The sequence below is a fragment of the Trypanosoma brucei genome, chromosome 11 (genome assembly GCF_000210295.1).
Source record: "Trypanosoma brucei gambiense DAL972 chromosome 11, complete sequence".
NCBI lineage: Eukaryota > Euglenozoa > Kinetoplastea > Trypanosomatida > Trypanosomatidae > Trypanosoma > Trypanosoma brucei.
The window spans coordinates 3414674-3435281 of record NC_026744.1 but is presented as its reverse complement, the minus strand read 5'-3'; the positions used below and the strand labels follow the sequence as shown (position 1 = coordinate 3435281).

Below are 20608 nucleotides of genomic sequence, written 5' to 3'. Positions count from 1 at the left end.
TATTTCACGGGCGGCAGGCCTGGCGTCAGCTCTGCTGCCTTTGCCCACCTGTGCCTTTACTGTCATTAGTAATGATATGTGGTATTGCTTTTGAAGAGGGAAGCTGTTTTCTATTCACCCACCTGCGCCTCTGTGTAGGAATGATAACGGTTTTGAGGTGGGGGTTTTGTTCTTCTCCCGTTACGGTACAGAAGTAAGGGGATAAACAGTTTCATAAAATAAAAACTGTTGTGTGGGTACACTTTGCCGTGGTAGCATTTTGTAGTACCTGCGAAAAAGTGAGCGGCATGTGTATCCGTCCATAAGGATGGGATTTCTCATACGTGATGCAGTTACGTGTCTTTTCTTTTCCCTTCGGTCACACTATGAAAACATGAGGGGCGCGCGGGGAGGAGGAGGAGGGGTGATTTCACTGTAAAAACATCATTGCGCGCCAGTGCGCTTGGATTGAAGATGAAAGGAAAAATATGAGAAGGGGAATAAAGGCGAGCGTTGGGATAGGTTGAAATGAGTGAGTAAACAGATTTTTTAATTATTTGTTGACATTGATCTTCGTTTCTGTTGGTCAACATGTCAATCGTTGCTTTCCAGAATTTGATAGTGCGTTGTCACTACGGTAATGATACTTTTTCTTTCGAGTTATTTTGCTCCGTGGAGGGATCGGTTCGTATTTGTGTCGGGTAACATGTCGCGACGGTGAATGGTTTGGTAAGGGTAGTGTTACTGTGGAGTGATGGGAAGGATCACGTGAAAGAGAGAAAAGTATGCAAGTGTACTTGCCTTTTCTATTCTAACAATTCTCTTCTTCATTCCACTAATCGCTTCTGGCATTGACATTTGCGTGCACCTCACCGGTTTCCTGTTGAGGAGTCACCGTGCCCCACTGATGATGCGCATACGTATCTCAACCCCTTCGCGTACATACCACTCCAGCGCGCGAGAAGAGGATGGGATACGTATGCATATTCTTTTCTTATTGCTCTTATTTTTGGTCGCTATCGTGCTCCCTCCTTTCTGCATTCGCGTGTTCGAGTGCTCTGATTTTCCTCCTTTTTTGTACCCGCAAATCGTTTTGTGTTCCGCCGATTTGTTATGCAACGATTCTCCACGAATATTAGCTTCATTTCCTCTTGAATCTTATGTTTTTGTTTTTATCGTTCATTTTCCTGTAGCGACAAATAGTGGGCTGTGCTGGCACGTGACATTCGCTTTCGCCCAAACCCACATCGACTCAATCACTCGCTCTTCGGTTGTTAAGGTGTTTGCAAGGTTCACACGAGCTATTTTGACTGGGCCAGCGGGACCAAGGAGAGTTTGACGTACGAGGCTAACTTGGGAAGCAAACTTGCAATTCTTTGTCAATCATTGACATAAAGGAAAAGGTAGTTAATTGGAAAAGGGTTCATCTTTTGGCAAGTGGGGAGAAGAAGGGCATTTGAGGGAACGCGTGCCGGTTACTTGAGCTGGTGCACGGACTCAAACTTCTAAAGTGGGTGAGTAGTAGACGGTCCCCATTCGCTTTGTAATCTATTTAAATTTTATAGCTAATTGTTTTTTTTTTTTTTGCGTACTCGTCGTTATTCTCTGTTACCCTCTTCCCTTCTTTCGGTTGAGCAATGCTCCCCTCGCTCATCCGTCGTGTGGCTCCCTCCCGTGTTGCACTGGTACCGCTGTTCGCGGCACTGAAGACGACTACACTGCAACAGGCGCCCGGTGGCATTACCCAAGGGGACAACAGACACCCATCTTGCTCAGGAGAGGACGCCGCTTTGGGTGCTCTACAGCAGTCGCCTCAATCGAAACTCTCGTTGCAGGAACCGCTGCGGCCATTAACAGCAACTGCCGCGGACGGTAATTCCGTGCCCATTGTTTCCAACATTGCAAGGGAAAGGGGATACATTGTCGACGCCAACCGTAGTTATTTCAGCACCGGCGCTAACAAGTGCAGCGATGCTACTGCGATAGACGGTGGTGTACCGCAACCGGTTGAGGATCCCCTTGTTCACATGCTGCGGTGTGAAGAAGAGTTACTTCACACCTCCGTGGAACGGTTGAACGCAGAGCGCAAACTTGCGGAAATGAAGCGCCGTTTTGGGGATGAGATGTCCGCTTTGCATGAGGGACTGAAGGCTCGTGAAGAGAAAGTGAGTCGTATGGTCCGCCGCGCCACCAGGGAGAGCGGCGTCCACACTCACTCAGTACAACCGGCCGCTGTAGTGTCTTATGCAACAGCGACCGACGATTGGGGCGAGGTGGGTAAGGGTGTTGCGGGTGATATTGTGGATGACGGTGACAATGTTGGCCACCGCTGCGGTGACGACGGTGAGATTGCAGACAACGGGACGCAGACGCCACGATTACCCGATGATACGTTTGTAAAGCTGCAAGATCCTGAAGAAGATGATGCAAGCACCGAGGATGACGATATTAGTTCTTCCGAAGTGTATGCCGACGTCCCGAGCCCCGGAAGAGGACAAAAAAGAGCAACCTCTAGTGAGGGAACCGTCGCTAAGCGCAGAGGAAGGCCACCGTCTTTGAAGGCCGCCTCGAATAAAGAAACCAAAAAGCATGCGGGTTCAAGGGCTCGAGGTGCCTCTGCCCGAGGTGAACGGAAGGACAACGCTATGCGAACAGCGTCGTTTGCGCGGGCCGCATCAGGGAGCGGGAAGAGTCCAGCCAGCAGAAAGGTGTCACAGACCAAAAAGGCTCCTCAAGTCGGAAGGGGATCTCAAACCAGGAAGGCTGTCCAGGCTCAGAGGCCCCTGAAGCAACAGCAACAACGGCAGTCGAAGGTTGGTGCGAATAGCAGAGGCCGGGGCAGCGGTGTTAGGGGAGAAAGGGGTCGAAGAGGCACAGTCGGTGGAGACAGTAAAAGTATTACTCACCCTAGAGGCTCAACAGCTTCCGGGCGGCAGACTGCTGCGACGCGGAAGAGAGCAGGTAAGAAGTAACCAATTCTTGTATCTTTGTATTTGTGAAGTTCTAGAGTGTTTGTGAAGTCAGTCATGTTGGGAGCCCGTACCGTTAGAGCGGCTCCGAATTCACCCAAGCACGCACACATATATGAGAGTGAGGTGAAAGTGCGATGAGAAGGGCAACCTCTGTATATCTGATTTTTGTAATTTTAGGGCCGGGAGACAGCCTCTTTATGGGGGAGGGCTTTTGTACACAGAAAAAAACCATAATGGAGGAGAAGTGTTGCTTGGTGCAACACTACTTCACTGTATATTTGTACTCCGGCATTCAGTGACCTTAATAACATCTGTTTCATCAGTTTTGTTCTTCTTGCTTTGACGTGTGCTGGGTGTCCACGCTCATCAGTTCCAATATACTTGTGTGTGCTTTTGTACTTGCGGACACGCGTGGTCGCAACGTTTCACGGTTTTGTTTTTTTACTTCTTCACTTTGTACGTTCTGACTCCAAACATTCGTCTTTTTTTTTCGTTTCCCTTACTTTTCTGTGGTTGGGCATCGGCCTCTGTGCCTGCTTGCGCACGTACATCCTTGCGTGCGGCTACATTCACTTATGTCGCTGTGTAGCGAGCTTCAGCTCACCTTGCTTCCTCATGTCCAATTGGTGTTATTGCTTGTCCCACTTTTTCCTCCTTCAGGGTTTGTTGCCCGCACACTTTCCAGTTACATCATGAAGCGTTAGCCACTACTTTTTATTACTTAGGCTGCTGTAAGGGCGGGTCAGCCACATAATCCTTCTACGATTTCAGCAGCGTGTGTGTGTGTGTGTGGGGTGCCAACTCTTCACAGGTCCCTATTCTTTGAGTTTGCGCGAGTTGGCTTGTTCCTCCTCCATGAGTGTCGCGCTGATGAGGTTCCAACGAAACGTGTGCTAGTCGATGTCTTCATGGCGTTACGGTCTGCTGATATCTGCTGGGAGATGGTCAGACTTCACAGTGGTAAAGCAAACAGTAATACATATTTAGTAGATGCTGGGGCAGCTACACTAGTTTGCCTTCTCCCCAGTGCATGCACCGCTGCGGCTCTCCACTAATGTGAGTTAATGCTATAGTTTGTTGCATAGATCTATTACCGGTTGCACCCTTTTCTTGGGTTAAAAACATTGCTGCCATTTCTTGCGTAACCAAACGGTCACATTGGTTGCTATGTTATGAACTTTTTTCCCCAGTAATACCTCGTTTTCCATCTACTTCTGCGTCTTGTATCATACAGAGGTGAACGAAAGGAGGTAAGTAAAGGTTGCAAAGATTACAAGAATTATCCAAAGTTTTTTTCTTTCGTAGACATTTCCTGTGGTCACTTATTTCAGCTCCTATGGGGGACGGAGAGCAGGGCTCCGGCCACCGCATCCGTGTGCACGACCCGGTGCTTTACACGCAGCTAATGAATGCGGCTGATTGGAGCCACGTAATCGAGAATGAGGGGAGGCAAATGCAGGAGAGCTTGGCGAGACGTGAGGCGGAAGCTGCACTCGCCCGCCAACGGGAGCAAATGAAACTAGATGAAGTGAGGCGCCGCTTGGAGCAGACGATGGCGACCCGGCGTGAACGACAGTTAGCTGAAGAACAACAGAAACAGCAAATGAAGGAGTTTAGAGAACGCATGAGCGCGGTTGGGCGACGACATGCGGAACTGGTTTCTATGTGTAGTGCTGCCCAGCGGCGGGAAGTCTTTCGCACTCACCGCGCGTTGTTGCGGCTTAGTCGGCAGCGAGAGGAAGAATTGCTGCGGCCTATACAAGAATTCATTGAAGAACAGTTATACGATGATGAGAGTGCTCAGATGCGGTCGGAAGTGAGAAAAGCGATGATGGAAAGTTATGTTGCGGAGTGCAATCGGCTGGAGAAAACGGCGTTAGGTGGTGTATTTCTCGACGTTATTGACCCGGTTAGCTACGACCCGTTTCTGCAACAAAAACTATGTACGATACGGTATCCTGAACCGCCGCGCCCCATGACGGTAGTCGAGGCCCATCGCTTAGAGGCAAGCGAAACGGTGAAGCACTATCAGCAGTTAGCGTTGGACTATCGTAAGCTTCAGCGGGAGTCGATGACAGGCGCGTTATCCGCTCCTTCGCAGGCTGAAGACTCGGTCTACACTCTGACACGATGCATGTCACCATCGGAGGTAGCAGTGGAACCTTACCAGCAAACCCAAGGGAGTCACCCTCCGAGATTCAGGGTGTCGCGTTTACCCAGCCCCACGAGACTTCGACCTCCCCTTAATCGAATGCTCCCTGGGGGGCTGGATGGAACAGTGAATAAACTCGACATGTTAAAGACTTTGTCGACGGTTGCCCGCAGATGCGGGATGGATGCCGGACCGGGGCACGTGGTGACGAGGAACAGTCGATCCAACGAAGTGATGCCTCTCCTTGGAACCGCCACTGACGAAAATGATCAGCTCTTGCAGTGGATGAGCCGACGGCAACGCTCAACACACTCACGTTTTCGCGACTTGCCCGTCAGCAAGTGGGACCGTTTCACGGAAACGGCTCTTGGTTGGAATGCAGCAGCGGATGGGTCCATGAAGGAAAGCCTACCCCGGCACAGAGATGCTGCATATTACCGCCAGATGTCTCGTATAACGTTTGCCCATCTGCCGTATGTCCCCGGTTGTGCAGGTCAGCGGGCTGCGGTGACAAACAAATGAAGGCATCGTGACCCACTGGCGTCTGTTGCACATAGCTGCCGTACACTGGTGAGGAGCCCACGCGTTCGTTTGATGTGCTTGCCCTCGCCCATGGCTTCACGCAAATTGAGCTATGTGAATGCTACGTAGCGTTGTCAAAGCTGTCGGTTGCAGGTATTGTTCCCAAAGGGCACGCACGGACAACGTAGCCGGAAAGGAGTGGCAGAGAACGGTTCCGGCAGGGTGACTGACGCGCATACCCCTGTACGTAGTGATGCTGTGACAAGTGTGATTGCAGTCTGTAGCTCGTTTGCTGTAATATGTACCTATGTGTTGTCAAGGGTTTGCTTTTCATAGCGACAAAAACCCTTTCCATCCTCATTCCCTTTGCTCAAACCGTGAATGTAAACTTTCCAATTATCTCTCGTTGCTTGCCTTAGTTGACCAGATTCTATCATCGGGGTTACAGTCAGCAAGTTGAACCAAAAGTTTGTTTTTTGCTCTCTTTTCGTGTCTCCTCGCACCACTTGCTCACGCCACATGCAGCTGTCTGTGATACACCTTGCTTTCCCCCTTCACTTTCTTCCATTGGTAAGGTCGAAGTTACCTGTTAAATGTAAGTGCGGGGGTGATTATAGGCTAAGCTGTCATCTTCAAACGGTTACGCTACACTACGCTTAAACATTTTTTGTGGCAGTGGTTGAGAGTCTATGAATTCCTACTCGCGGCTCTTTAGTGGAGACCAAACCGCCTTGAAATGGGTTGGTTGGAGGCGCCGTGTGGACAAACAACTTTTCTTTGGGAGCATATTAGTCGCAGCTGCTGTGTACGCCGGTGTGTACTACAGCGAGGAGGCGGAACGCAGTAGGCGGCACGCATCAATTGCAAAGGATATCGAGCGGGAGCGATGGCGTGCCCTTGAGTTGGGCCTGGAGGAACCCACGGATGATGGGTTTGCTGACAAATACATTGGGCAAACGAGAACCTAACGGGGAGGCCGGTGGTGTTGTTTGTTTGTTTGTTTGTTTGTTTTCTTTTTCTTTTTTCACCTGGTCTGTCTTGTCATTGAGGAGCCGGAGCACACATCATTTGGAGGAACAGGGAGAGGGGATGAGCTTATGAAATAATACACCCTTTAAAGATAATTACCCTTCTCTTCCGGGTATTGCTGTCAGAGGGGAAGTATCCGTGTTTTGGAAGTTGTATGTAGTCCGTCGCAAGCGTCTACCGAAAGACATTATAAACCTTTAAAGAAAAAGAAACGCTTACTCCAACCCCAACCGCTATTTCGTCGTACCTCTTCGTGTTTCTACCTCTTCTCTTTTCCTCTCTTTTGTTGGACTGGTCTGAGGAGTGTCTGTCTGCCCTGTTTCAGAAACTGTTTTGCTGTACCTCCCTGTTTTCAAACGCTGCATAGCACTTTTAAGATACTGCGGACGGCGGGGGAACGCGAAAAAGGGAAACGCACTAAAAGAAAAGGTTGGGAAGCCCAGCGGGAAGGCCTCCGTTGTGGCGTCCACCACTTCTTTTCTCACTCCATTTTCACCAACGAACACCGACCACAGGAAGGTGAGATAACAATCTATCACAGGTCATACGCCAGTGGGGGGGGGGGTGGAGGAGGAGGGCACAACACCGCGGGAGAACGACACATTTTTTCCATTGCAGTGTGACTTAGTTTTGCTTACCAATTCACGTGCGTTATGCCATCTCATACCACTTCCGATGGCTCGCCAACTACCGGAGGTGATAAGTCTGGCCCCCGGATTAAGATTGTTTCTCTTGGATCTGTTGGTGTCGGGAAAAGCTGCCTCATCAAGCAGTACTGTGAGGGTCGGTTTGTGTCAAAGTACATACCTACCATTGGAATCGACTATGGTGTAAAGCGCGTTGATGTAAGGGTGCCAGCGCATTTAGCACCATCGGGAAAAATTTCTACTCGCGTGAACTTCTGGGACATGTCAGGATGCGAGGAGTACCTGGAGATTCGCAACGAATTCTATAGGGCAACAGAGGGCGTGCTGTTGGTTTACGACGTAACCGACGCCGAAAGTTTTTTCGCACTCAACCAGTGGGTGAAGGAGATGGAAGCTCACGTGAACACAAAGGGAAATGACACGTACGTCGCCCGGGTGGATGCGTCCGTACCCTGCAAGGTTGTGGTATGCGCAAATAAAATAGACGAGGTGTCGGAAGGAGGCGGTAGAAAGAAACGGGCTGTGAGTAGTGAGACTGGGCGGCAGTGGGCGAAGGAGCATGATTACAAGTACTTCGAGACGAGTGCCTGCACGGGTGCCGGAGTGGAGGAGGCACTCGAGACACTCTTCAAGGATGTGGTGGCAGCTTTCTTTTAAAAGGGGATCGGAATTCGCGTGCGTGTCGGTTCCCGTACACACGGAAATGTGTTCAAGCCCTCGCGTTTGGTCTGGCGAGTGACAGGTTGTGCTTGGCGTGGTCAATCTACTTGGTTGTCGTAAGTTGGGAGCGTGCAACTCAGTTTACTGGGCATACCTTTAGCCCAACCTAAGCCTTTCTTTTTTGTCGAAGTTGACCAGTTGCATTGTATGGTTACTTCTTGTTCTTTTCATTTCTCTCCCTTCGACTGTTGTTCTATTGTCCATGACGTAGCGCCGTCCCACCGATAGCAGCTGCATATCCCACACAGGGAGTTTAAGTTCTTTCGCGAAGGTTTCCGAGAGAAGGGGAATACGATAACCAAAAGTAGGGACGCGGAGGAAAGGATGTCTCGGGGGCATATGGCTGAGTTTGTTGTGAGGCAACTCTCCGGGCTTCGTGTACTTCCGTCTTTGGCGGATGTAGACACGAGCTCCTTTCCTGTGATCGGCACGCATAACGGTTCTTTCCACTGTGATGAAGCCCTAGCTTGTGGGATGCTACGTTGTAGTGGACAGTTCCGTGCGGCAAATGTTTTACGTACGCGTGATGCTAAGACTTTGGACCGGTGCAGTATTGTGGTGGATGTCGGAGGTGTGTATGACGCGGATGCGCTACGCTTTGACCACCATCAGCCGACCTTCCATGACACGATGAAAACCCCGAAATCCATGTACCGAACGCGTTTGTCCTCTGCTGGCCTTGTCTATAAGCACTTCGGACGTGAGATAATCCAGCGCTATGTTGAGGCGGCGCTTTCTTCTTCGTACCGTGCAGAACTCCTGAAGATGGGAAGCTGGTCTGAGAGTAGGAAAAACTTGAGTGAGGCTGAGCTCGACACTGTTTTTGACATTGTATATAAAAACTTTGTGGAACACATCGACGGAATAGATAACGGTGTTAACTCCTTCGGACCCGCGACAGAGACAGTTACCGCAAGTGGATGCTCTGCTGATGCCCAGTCTGCTTCGTGCGTTCGTAATTACGCTGTCACGACGACTCTATCAGATCGAATTGGGCGGCTAATGCCTTGGTGGAATGAAGGTGGTGACGGCAATCCCGAGGGCGAGAACACCGCTTTCTTGCAAGCGGTGGAGTTGGCTCTCTCCGAGTTTGTGGCCGCTGTTCATTTCTTTACGTTTTCATGGATGCCTGCCCGTGGCCTTGTTGAGGACGCTTTCCACGCCGCTGAGAGCGTGCACCCGAGCGGCCGCATTATAGTCCTGAAGGAGCGCTTCTGCCCGTGGAAGGACCACCTCTTGGAGATCGAAGCCGAGCACGGGAAGGTTGGTCACGTGCTCTACGTTCTATTTTCTGATAAAAGTGGCTGGCGCGTGCAGGCGGTACCGAAGGACGCTGTGAGTTTTGAAAGTCGCAAGCCGTTGCCTTGGAAAGGAATTCGGGATGCCGATCTGAGCGAGGCTAGTGGTGTGGAGGGATGCGTTTTTGTCCATGTGTCTGGGTTTATCGGTGGAAACAAAACCTATGAAGGAGCGTTGCAGATGGCCACAAAGGCACTCGTGGCTGTGTGACGCGGTCCACGCTTCTTGACCCCGTGGGTGGAAATCGTTTACCCGCCCTTCAGTCGTTTAGCCCTTCGTTACCGGTAAAAAATTTTCCGACTGCTATCGATTAAAGAGGGCGGGTGGGGTCTTATGTAGTGATGTCGCTACAAACTTTTTGGATGGACGCGAAGTTTGTATCCCGATGGAGAAAGGATAAATAACAGCTTATTTAATTGGACAAAACAAAAAAGACAGAGGAAAATTTATGCACATTTGTGTCATGCTTTCGCTTACCACTCCCTCACCTAAGTATTATAAGGTAAATAACCGTTGCCAGCGGCGCCGAAAACCAACACGACCCCCTCAGCGAGCCCTCACTTTGTGAATCAGTGTAACATCTGCGCCGGTTTGCCTTGATGACTAATAATGATGATCATTGTTTTCTTTTTTTATCGTTCTGCTGTTTATTTTTCTGTTGCCGGTGCTCGGGGGTGCAACGGAGAGGGGCGAACAGGAAGATCAGGTACCGTTACGGTGACTAGTTAGCTCGAGGAAATGGGACGACGCAACATAGTTTTACTGCACCCTACTGCTCACTGGACGCGGGCGCGGCGCAGTTTTGTGCGCTCCGTCGCACTGACAACGTTGTTGAACTGCAGTGGTGCGCTCCTTACTACATCCCGCGGTATTATCGTTCCTCAGCAGCTGAAGGCGTACGGAGGGACGTTCAGTCGTTCCGTTGGTGAGCGCTCAAATCACCTCGTCAGTGATGTTGTGCTGCAGAGCCTTTCACCCTCCAGCACGCATAATTCGCCACTGTTGAGCAAGAATATCAAGACAAAAACTGTCACGAGCTTTGAGGACATGCCACTCTACCCTGAACTGCGCAGCGCCCTCCGGCAACTGCGCATTACAACACCTTCGCCCATTCAGCAGTCTGCTGTCGAGGTGATAATGCAGCGCAAAGATACTGTTGTTGCCGCCCCGCACGGCGAGGGGAAAACGCTGGCGTATCTCCTCCCTCTTTATCAGAACATGATAAAGGACAGGGATGTGTACAAGATACCACTGCGTGAGCGCCGACCTCGCATGATTCTATTAGCACCAACCCGCGAACTTATTGCGCAGCTACACCACGTGTGCTCCGTGCTGGGGGAAGCCACAGGACTTCACGCGATTTCCTTCACCTCCCGCAAGCGTGCCAATCACCGTTTAAGTCGGTTGCTCAAGCAACAGCTTGTGGATGTTATGATTATGGACCCAAAGATAGTTCTCCGTCTCATCCGGGCGAGACGTGTCTTTCTGGATGATCTGCGTTATGTTGCGGTGGACGAGGCAGACGGCATGCTATCCTCGCAGCACGATCATGATGCCGTGCATCTTCTGATGAAGGTGCAGAAGCGTGTAATGTTTAAACACTTGTGGCCGGTACAGACCCAAACGGTATTCGCGACCACTTTCATAACTAGGAAGCTTGAGTTTGTTGTTGGGAAGAAGTACCCTGATGCAGTCACATGCATACGTCGCCAACGCATGCACAGACCACCGGGCACCCTGCGCCACCGTTTTCTGCCGGTGGAACGTGAACGAGAGAAGATGGACACGTTGCAGCACCTACTCAAAAAACACGGCAACCGACCTCGGGAAATACTTACAGATATTGAGGAAGAGCAGGCTTACTCGAAGCCGCACTATTTGTCGGGGTCGTTGGAGGAGCTCGTGGAGCTACGGGGTCTTCATTTGCGGAGGCGGCCTCGGATGGAGAGGCATGATCACGAAGGTGAGACACCAATTGCCACCCTTTCTTCCACTTCTGCTGGTGATGTCAGCAACTACAAAGTAGAGGAAAACCGATCCGGCTTCGCTGCGAAAGGTGATAATGCAGATGAAATGAAGGAGAGGGTCCGCCACGCCCTGGAAGGGGTACGCCCAGTGCACTGGGAGCACCTCACAACTGTTGCGGCCCCGTTCACGTGTCACGTGCCGCGCACCGTATTTGCCGACGGCAAACGCTGTATTATTTTTACACGTGGTATTGATTGTGCAACTGCAGTGTATCACCGGCTGCGCGGCTGCGGTTACACATGCTCATTGCTACACGCCGCCCTGCCGGCAGCTGTGCGGCGACGCATGTTCGCCGACTTTGCTTCCGGACGCACCAACATCTTGTGTTCCACCGATGTTGCTGCGCGAGGCCTTGATCTGCATGTGGACTTCGTTGTAAACTTCGACATGCCCACGAACGCACTCACTTACCTCAGCCGTGCGGGCCGCACCGCACGGCAAGGTCGTCTGGGCCAGGTATACAGTCTTTACACCAAACGACAAGGAGTCATTGTGTCTGCCGTGCGCGCTTTTCTTCAAAAGCAGCTCCCATTAGAGGGCATTAGTAACTGGAAGCGACACATGATGGAGCCACGCTACGCTGAGTGGCGCACGCACAAGCTGAACGCTATTGCACGGTCCTACGTATCGCTTATAACCCAGAAGACGATTCCTGCGCACTTGGAACGAACATATCTACGACATAACGCCACTTGGAGGCCTCTTTTCCATCCACAGACCACTGGTGTGCACGGCGGTGTCCCACCACGGCAGCAGCAGCGTGTAATGGACGCTATCACATGGAAAGCTGTGTGTTTCCGGCGAGGTCTTCTTGCACGGAGGAAAGGTGGGCGCGCGAAGTTTGGTACTCGAGCGGCGGAGAGCGGTGTGTGGAACGACGTGGGTGGCATCACGTCGAGGGTGGTGGCTAACATGGAGCAAAATCCACACCCGGGTGGTGATGATTTCGGGCCACCTCGAGGGCCACCTAAATAAAAGTGATCGGATGGAAAGAAAAGGCCATACTGTGCAGGAAGGCGGGCGGGCGTGGTCCTACGTATTTTTTTTCGCGCAAATACACGGCGTGATTGTGCGTTACTTCGTCCTGGTGTTGTTTTTTTGTGTGTCATGCGGGTCTGGTTGGCGCAGGACGTGGTGCACTGTTGCTTCTTTTGATGACGTTCGTAACATTTTCTCCGCTTGCCCTATCGACTTGTGCCACGCGTCTGTGTCTGGAATAGGTGGAACACAAGCTGCGTGTGTGTTCAAATAGAATTTAGATACATATATTTAACTCACAGAGAGAATATTGGTCGGTTCCCCAAGCGCCCGTGGAGCTGCTTAAGGGTGCAGGGAGAGGGGTGGATATTAGTCCACTACTGCTGGGCGTGGGATATCAGCAACTGAAATCAGGAGGGTGTCTGTCAAGCGAGCGTGGAGAAGAATTCACCCCTCCTCCCCGCATAGTCACACATAAATCAGCTTCAAGGTGTGCAGTGTTATCCACTATTCGATGCCCCATTCGGGATACCCGTTTAGCTCTTCTTCTGTCGTTGGTGTTGAGGGGGATGATAGACACTCTTCCGTTTCCCTCTTTGTGATTCTGTTCCTATGCGTGCTTCTAACCGCGGTAGAACCCTCCGTAGCAGGGGCTGACGTACGAAGTACGGTGGATGAGGTTGTAGCGGACACCAGTGAGCCGACCTGTCCCCCGGCTCCCGTCTGCTCGAGGTACAAGTGGTTGAGCAGCAGCCAACTTTATTGTTGGATGTCCAAGCTTCCTTCCAGATTGGTGTCACGGGAGTTGCCCTTCGCAACTGATGACAAGGCGCGCCGTCTTGCGATAAGCAACGTGGAAGAGCTTCTGCGCACCCGCCTAGTGGGTCAGGGGCATCTAACCGAAGCTATTGCTTCCCTAATGCGCAAGAAGCTTTCGTACCCACATGAGCCTCTCGTTCTCCACTTTGCTGGCGATAACGGCGTCGGTAAGACCCATACTGCTCGGTTACTGTCATTGGCCACATCGCTGCGCTGTGCGAACTCGCGTGGGCGGCAGTGTGACTCTGGTGACAATATGCTCGTCATATCCGGTACTGGCTTTGGTGGCCTGGAGGGAAGGGATGGTTTGAACCTCTTGGTAAGGAAAATCACTGAGCACCAGCGCAAGTACCCTCACGGTATCGTGCTGCTGGACGACCTTAACGCCATGCACCCTTCGCTTGTTGCGCTGCTCGCGCCGCTGTTTGGTCGTGCGGACCGCTTCGAGGGGCAGGCCGCCGACTTACCATCACTTAAAGAACTCACTGTGATAGTCACAACAGACTTTGGGAAGCAAGGTCGCACATTTGGGAAAAGCGTGGTGGAGGTTGAGAAGATGGTGCGGATGGAGTTCAATTCTCTGTATGGCTCCTTTGTGCCTGCATTCGTGCGGACACTGGCGTTTGCGGCGTTTTCGAAGCGCTCAGCAGAGGAAATGGTGCGGACTACTGTGATAACTCTTCCGTGCACCGCGTATCGCTATGGATTCGCGGGCCCAAATGCATACGGCGGAGGCGTCGTTGCGAGTAGCATTGATGATGTTGCTGTATCATTCCTTGTAGAAAGGTATCGCGAGGTATGGGAGGGACGTGAAAATGGTCACGCACTGCGTCGAGCTGTGGAGGACAGCTTGCTGTCACTGTTATTGAAGTATTTTGACGAGCACGGCCATGATCGGAGGGTGTGGGCGCGCTTCCACCTTGATGAAAAGGTGGGCGAGATTGTGCTTGATGCTGGTGCGGACCCGCATAGCATGAACGACTTGTAGTTGCTTTTAGTTATGAGACGAGCGGTAAGACAAAGAGGCGGGGTCCGCGTGCGGAGAACTTTTTGCTAGCGTTCAATCTATTGCGGTAAGGATCCTATTCTTTTGTTCTGCATCAGCAGCGAAATTTGATGGTGGCGTGCGAACGACACGTGTGAATTATCACTGACGGTGTTGGTTGGGAGCTCGTGGGCTGCGCCAAGTTGGGTTGGCGCCCTCGGAGGAGCTTCTGTGCATTAGCTGTCTATCGCACGTAAGCGGTGGTGCTGGTGTCCAACGTGATGGGAGCGGGTTATGTTTGTGTGTATGCGTGTGTGTGAACGGTGATATCGCCATTTGGTTGCCGATTAATTGTGCATCGGTGTTTTCCGGAGCAATGAGGGTTGCCACTCTGGTTTCCAACACCCCTTTTGTATATGTTTTTTTTTTCTTTCTGGATTCCTTCATCTTGCGGACGGGCATGGAGGATTGGGGGTGAGAACAGTGAAACAATCTCTATATTATGAGTGAGATGTTTTCCTTTTATTACCCCATCTCCAAGCCAGGCTCTACGTGCCCGGTCAGTTCGATAACGAAACTGGTAAATGCACAGACAGAAATACTAGGTTTCCCCATTTTTATCTTACCTTACGTCTTTTGCGGTTATTTGCTCAGTTTTCCTAGTAATTGCGCTTTACTGATTGCTTAGCACTGCGTAGGGTTCCCTTGGTTACTGAGTTCCGAGTTAGCAACAGCCAGCGCCTAGTTGTAACGCACTGCTGCGGTGTCTGCCCCTTTTGACATTCCGTTATTTTTCCCGTTTGAAGAAAGCCTGCGGGGACAGCGTGCTGGTGACACGGAGGGTGAGCTGTGTTTTGTTTGTTGCCGCATAATTGCCGCTAGTTGTAATGTCTGGTGTGTCAAGGGGGGAAAGTGACCCCTCTCATGCGCCAGCGGATGCGGCTATGGGGAGTATGCTACGGCTGGAGCACTTTTTGGATGCCGTATTACGACAATCGTTAGCGCGGGTCCTGGCACAGAGGGACGAAGTGTACAACATGGCCTCCAATTGTTGTCAGTTGCGCAGTCTTTTCGATGAGATGCAGTCTCTTTCCTCTACACACTCATTTATTAGGCGTGACGAGGGGTCGTCTACAGCCCTGACAGTGTCGGCAGCAGTGGCGGCGGGGGAAGGTAAACAATCTGTAGGTAATGCAACTGTAGTGAGGGGTGCGGGAAGCACCCCTGGAGATGTCAGTGTACAACAACGTAATCACATAATGGTTGACTTGGGTAATCACTTTTTCGTGCAGTGCACGGTGGCAGATGCCAGCCGGATGTGGGTGAACCTTGGTTGCGGGGTTGTGCTACCTATGTTCCGTGATGAGGCACTCGCCTTTTTGCAGAGGCGCGAGAGATTGTTGCGTGAGAGGGCGGCGCGGCTTAGTAAGGAGGCGTTGCGTATTAAGTACCGCATGCGTCTCGTAATGGAAGCCATTACCCGCCTCTATGACCGCACTACTGGGCGGAAAGCAACGTGGAAGGGCTAGTGTAATGAATTTGTGCTGAGAGAATTTACCATTACATTTCTTCTCCTATCTTTTCTTCCTCTTCTGACACTGCTGTTGGTGGGTGCGTAACGTGTACTACAATGAAGGTGGCAGATAGCGGAGTTGGTGGTGTGGAGCGGCACAAGGGCGTGTGCGGGATTAACCCTGCCGGTGTCTCATCGTTTTATTCTTTGTTAGCCTGTTTCTGTTTGAAATGGACACATGTAACAGTGCGGAGGGTGCTGTCTTCGTTGGCCGTTTTTTTTTTAAATTTTGAATCACAGGCTCATTTCGCTTATGACGCGCCTGTTTTCCCCTTTGCTTATCTCCCCTACGATTTTTATTTTTTGTATGCCGTGAAGCAATGCACCAACATCCCCATTCTCTCTCACATCTCTTGATTTCTCACCCGCTGAGGGAGCCGATAAAGGTAGCCTGTGACTTCACTGCGTTGTCAGTCGTTATTAGTGACAAAGGGAAGCTGTGGAAGCGAGAAAAGGAAAGATTAGGATCGACGAAAAAAAAAAAACAACAACTTAAAGGCAAAGGAGTGTTATTCTCTCTTCTATTTTAAAACGACTCGATCCCAGAACAGCTAAACGAAACAAGACAGGTGGAAGTAACCAGCGCCAACACCAACATCAACAAAAGAAAGTAAGGGGCGAAAGTGTGTACCGTGTTATTTTTTTAAAATTTTCTCATATTCCTTTGTACCGTTGACAAGAAAAAAGCGAGTGGACAAAGAAAGGTTTTAGTTGTTATCGAACACTTACATAGCTAAATCAAGTGAAAGAAAATCGTCTGAACATCACAGACGGTCGTTATTATTAGTGTCATTATTTTATTTTTTATTTCTAAGGAGGTGACCTGTGCCGCTCCACTAAACAAAACAAAAAGTACAGCACGTATCGGGAAAGTGAGTGAGGGAAGAGTGGGTTAACGAAAGAGAGCAGAGGATATACATATATACGCATACATAAATATAAATATAAACATACATTTGTATTTTATTTGCTTGTGCGCGAAGTTGAGCGACTTTGTAAAGTGAACGAGGAGAGGGTAAAGGAAAGAGTGGGTAGTAAAAACAGTATCGAAGGTGTTGGTGGTGTTTTTTACCTGTGAAGGGTTAAGCGTGTGGGTGAACACGGCCGTCAGACACAGTTGGTGAAGTCTATCACTTGTGGTGAAGCTGGGGAAGAAGGATTCTGAAAGTCGTACAACCGACCGGCGAGGATAGTCAAGGGTGTGGGTTGTGTGATCGAGTGTGTGAAAGGGGAAAACAACCTAAACAGTTAGAAGTACAGAGAGGGGGAGGCTACGTAATGGAGGTAAATATACCAGAAGAAGGCACAATGGCAGGCAGTGACCAACCTCCAATCCTTACTATAGCACCACTATTTGCCGTGGGCGACGATGGTGAATTTTTATCGGGGTTGGAGGAGTTCCAGTGGCGGCAGGACTCCTTTCCTCAGGTCGCCCCTGACGACATTGTGGCGTATGAATACATTGAGCGATCTTCTGGCATGTGGCGTTGCAGCCTGGGAATTGTGTGCAGCGATGTTGTTTGCCGCTCTTTGTACATAGAACCTCTGGTACCAAGTGATCAGGAGGGAGGTGCCTGCCCGCTGACAAAAGCCCTGGCTGCCGTAACGACGGAGGAGGGACGCGAACTTCTGCTACGGATTCCTCCTCTACAGTCCCAGCTGATTCAGCACAGAGACGAAGCGGTTCGGCTTTCGCAAGAGCGCGCAAAATTATATCGTGAGCTTTCTATGAAAAATCTGGATGTTGCCACGAAGAAGCGAGAGGCTGAGATGCAGCTTAGGCACGCCTGCCACGTGGTGCGCCAGGTCGATGCTCGGCATTGGAGAGAGCTTGTGTCGTACCGAACACCCCCGGATATTGTCGTGCGTGTCATGGGATTAGTAATGGTACTGCTTGGTGAGAGGAGGCGCACATGGAGTGAGATGCAGCCTTTTCTGCACCGTGCTGGGATACTGCAGGTGCTGATGCAGTTTGACCCGCTGACCATCAGCAAGGAGTGCCACGACGAACTCGTTTCACAGTACACTAACTCTCTGAACTTTACGTACGAGGAAGCCCTCAAAGGGAGTCATGCACTTGGCTCCGTGCAACAGTGGGTCGTGGCTAATATGAGGATGATTTGCGTGAATTGGCACGAGCACCACTTACGCGATGTGCAACAGTCCGGCGAGGACGCGACTCATCTTCAACACCGTGTAGAACAAGTGCGCAAGCGGTTGGATGTCATCACACGAGAAATACGTTCACTATGGAATAACTACGAACGCCTTGAAAACACTGATCACCGTGGGGCAGCTTGTTCCCGATGGAAGAGCCCAAGCCGCTATGGGGCTGGAGCACCGAGAATGGATCATGTTCATCCAAGCGAGCGTGCATGTACTCCGCCGCGGGCCTACGATGAATTTGTGTCGGTGGAAAGATTTGCTGCCAAGACATGGGTCCGATCGTTAACTCGGCAGCACCAACGTATCTTACACTCAAGTGTGCTCTGTACCATCGGTCGGTCACAACGTTCTCAGGACACTGTTGACCTGACCAGCGACCAGTACGCAAGGCTATGTAATCTGTTCACTACCGTTTTGTGCAGAAACGGATTCCCAGGTTCAGGGCTCCACCGTCCATCTCCGCGATCTAGCCCTTCAGCGAGGTCAACAATCAGAACCAGTACGCCCCATCGTGCACGTTATATCCATCAAGGTGAAAGTAGTTCGCCGGTGCACGACAGTGCAAAGCGCGACGAGTGTAAAATTACCCGAGCACAGTGGGGCCACCTCGACAAAAGTCCACTGCAGGTGCGCCACCACTGCCTTAGAAATGAAGACTCTCCACAGCAATCATCGTGCGCCGATGCAGATTCGAAACGGCAGCGGATTCAACCAATTGCTCAGTCACGCAAAGATGTTAACCAAATGAGAGATAGCAGTCGACAGCTGCACAGCATCACAAAAAACTGTGAGGAAAAAATAAGGCAGTCTGGCAATACTTCAACGGCAATTTTCCATACGGCGCAATGCGATGAACAGATGTCACAAAACCACCTTCAAGACAAAAAGAAAAATGAAAAGCAAGAAATGAACAGAGAAAAATTAGAGGCGTCATTGAAAGGAGAAATGAGGGGACTAAACGAGCAACTCAGCGAGATGACTGGATCAATGACGCTTCTAGAAAAGGAGCTAAAAAAGCAGCTGAACAAGGTGACAGAGTCGAGGGCATTGATGGAAAAAGAACTGAAGGAACTGAGGAAGCAACTGAGCGGTGTGACTGATTCCAAATCATCACTCGAGAAGGAACTGAAGGAGCTGAGGAAGCAACTGAGCGATGTGACTGGTTCCAAATCATCACTCGAGAAGGAACTGAAGGAGCTGAGGAAGCAACTGAGTGATGTGGCTGATTCCCTATCATCACTCGAGAAGGAACTGAGAAAGCAACTGAGTGATGTGGCTGGTTCCAAATCATCACTCGAGAAGGAACTGAAGGAGCTGAGGAAGCAACTGAGTGATGTGAATGCTTCTAAGGCATCACTGGAGAAGGAACTGAGGAAGCAACTGAGTGATGTGACTGATTCCAAATCATCACTCGAGAAGGAACTGAAGGAACTGAGGAAGCAACTGAGTGATGTGACTGATTCCAAATCATCACTCGAGAAGGAACTGAAGGAGCTGAGGAAGCAACCGAGTGATGTGACTGATTCCAAATCATCACTCGAGAAGGAACTGAAGGAGCTGAGGAAGCAACTGAGTGATGTGGCTGATTCCAAATCATCACTCGAGAAGGAACTGAGAAAGCAACTGAGTGATGTGGCTGGTTCCAAATCATCACTCGAGAAGGAACTGAGAAAGCAACTGAGTGATGTGGCTGGTTCCAAATCATCACTCGAGAACGAACTGAAGGAGCTGAGGAAGCAACTGAGTGATGTGGCTGATTCCAAATCATCACTCGAGAAGGAACTGAAGGAGCTGAGGAAGCAACTGAGTGATGTGGCTGATTCCAAATCATCACTCGAGAAGGAACTGAAGGAGCTGAGGAAGCAACTGAGTGATGTGACTGGTTCCAAATCATCACTCGAGAAGGAGCTGAGGAAGCAACTGAGTGATGTTAATGGTTCCAAATCATCACTCGAGAAGGAACTGAAGGAGCTGAGGAAGCAACTGAGCGATGTGACTGATTCCAAATCATCACTCGAGAAGGAACTGAAGGAGCTGAGGAAGCAACTGAGTGATGTGACTGGTTCCAAATCATCACTCGAGAAGGAGCTGAGGAAGCAACTGAGTGATGTTAATGGTTCCAAATCATCACTCGAGAAGGAACTGAAGGAGCTGAGGAAGCAACTGAGTGATGTGACTGGTTCCAAATCATCACTCGAGAAGGAGCTGAGGAAGCAACTGAGTGATGTTAATGGTTCCAAATCATCACTCGAGAAGGAACTGAAGGAGCTGAGGAAGCAACTGAGCGATGTGACTGATTCCGAATCATCACTCGAGAAGGAGCTGAGGAAGCAACTGAGTGATGTGACTGATTCCAAATCATCACTCGAGAAGGAACTGAAGGAGCTGAGGAAGCAACTGAGTGATGTGGCTGATTCCAAATCATCACTCGAGAAGGAACTAAAGGAGCTGAGGAAGCAACTGAGTGATGTGACTGATTCCAAATCATCACTTGAGAAGGAGCTGAAGGAACTGAGAAAGCAACTGAGTGATGTGGCTGGTTCCAAATCATCACTCGAGAAGGAACTGAAGGAGCTGAGGAAGCAACTGAGTGATGTGGCTGATTCCAAATCATCACTCGGGAAGGAACTGAAGGAGCTGAGGAAGCAACTGAGTGATGTGACTGATTCCGAATCATCACTCGAGAAGGAACTGAGAAAGCAACTGAGTGATGTGGCTGGTTCCAAATCATCACTCGAG

General features: G+C 50.4%; 11 protein-coding genes across 11 annotated transcripts; 10 read left to right on the top strand and 1 right to left on the bottom strand.

Annotated features, from left to right (window-relative positions):
* Window positions 1–886: 886 nt before the first annotated feature.
* TbgDal_XI14450 (T. brucei spp.-specific protein) lies at window positions 887–1318 on the top strand (the record flags this gene model as incomplete). Its single annotated transcript, XM_011782288.1, has 1 exon — window positions 887–1318. The coding sequence occupies one exon, from the start codon at window positions 887–889 to the stop codon at window positions 1316–1318; it is 432 nt and encodes a 143-aa protein (XP_011780590.1).
* Window positions 1319–1616: 298 nt separating this feature from the next.
* TbgDal_XI14440 (hypothetical protein, conserved) lies at window positions 1617–2951 on the top strand (the record flags this gene model as incomplete). Its single annotated transcript, XM_011782287.1, has 1 exon — window positions 1617–2951. One exon carries the CDS (start codon window positions 1617–1619, stop codon window positions 2949–2951), a length of 1335 nt encoding a protein of 444 aa, XP_011780589.1.
* A 1336-nt stretch (window positions 2952–4287) lies between these two features.
* TbgDal_XI14430 (hypothetical protein, conserved) lies at window positions 4288–5625 on the top strand (the record flags this gene model as incomplete). Its single annotated transcript, XM_011782286.1, has 1 exon — window positions 4288–5625. One exon carries the CDS (start codon window positions 4288–4290, stop codon window positions 5623–5625), a length of 1338 nt encoding a protein of 445 aa, XP_011780588.1.
* Window positions 5626–6314: 689 nt separating this feature from the next.
* On the top strand, window positions 6315–6593 carry TbgDal_XI14420 (hypothetical protein, conserved; the record flags this gene model as incomplete). The annotated part of the gene is made up of 1 exon (XM_011782285.1): window positions 6315–6593. The coding sequence occupies one exon, from the start codon at window positions 6315–6317 to the stop codon at window positions 6591–6593; it is 279 nt and encodes a 92-aa protein (XP_011780587.1).
* A 714-nt stretch (window positions 6594–7307) lies between these two features.
* On the top strand, window positions 7308–7958 carry TbgDal_XI14410 (ras-related GTP-binding protein, putative; the record flags this gene model as incomplete). Its single annotated transcript, XM_011782284.1, has 1 exon — window positions 7308–7958. One exon carries the CDS (start codon window positions 7308–7310, stop codon window positions 7956–7958), a length of 651 nt encoding a protein of 216 aa, XP_011780586.1.
* Window positions 7959–8345: 387 nt separating this feature from the next.
* Window positions 8346–9530, top strand: TbgDal_XI14400 (hypothetical protein, conserved; the record flags this gene model as incomplete). Its single annotated transcript, XM_011782283.1, has 1 exon — window positions 8346–9530. The coding sequence occupies one exon, from the start codon at window positions 8346–8348 to the stop codon at window positions 9528–9530; it is 1185 nt and encodes a 394-aa protein (XP_011780585.1).
* A 528-nt stretch (window positions 9531–10058) lies between these two features.
* Window positions 10059–12323, top strand: TbgDal_XI14390 (DEAD-box helicase, putative; the record flags this gene model as incomplete). Its single annotated transcript, XM_011782282.1, has 1 exon — window positions 10059–12323. One exon carries the CDS (start codon window positions 10059–10061, stop codon window positions 12321–12323), a length of 2265 nt encoding a protein of 754 aa, XP_011780584.1.
* A 517-nt stretch (window positions 12324–12840) lies between these two features.
* On the top strand, window positions 12841–14133 carry TbgDal_XI14380 (hypothetical protein, conserved; the record flags this gene model as incomplete). The annotated part of the gene is made up of 1 exon (XM_011782281.1): window positions 12841–14133. The coding sequence occupies one exon, from the start codon at window positions 12841–12843 to the stop codon at window positions 14131–14133; it is 1293 nt and encodes a 430-aa protein (XP_011780583.1).
* A 159-nt stretch (window positions 14134–14292) lies between these two features.
* On the bottom strand, window positions 14293–14592 carry TbgDal_XI14370 (hypothetical protein, unlikely; the record flags this gene model as incomplete). The annotated part of the gene is made up of 1 exon (XM_011782280.1): window positions 14293–14592. One exon carries the CDS (start codon window positions 14590–14592, stop codon window positions 14293–14295), a length of 300 nt encoding a protein of 99 aa, XP_011780582.1.
* Window positions 14593–15017: 425 nt separating this feature from the next.
* Window positions 15018–15659, top strand: TbgDal_XI14360 (hypothetical protein, conserved; the record flags this gene model as incomplete). Its single annotated transcript, XM_011782279.1, has 1 exon — window positions 15018–15659. The coding sequence occupies one exon, from the start codon at window positions 15018–15020 to the stop codon at window positions 15657–15659; it is 642 nt and encodes a 213-aa protein (XP_011780581.1).
* Window positions 15660–16981: 1322 nt separating this feature from the next.
* Window positions 16982–20608, top strand: TbgDal_XI14350 (hypothetical protein, conserved, (fragment); the record flags this gene model as incomplete). The annotated part of the gene is made up of 1 exon (XM_011782278.1): window positions 16982–20608. A coding segment is annotated over one exon (3627 nt), but the record flags the coding sequence as incomplete, so codon positions are not given.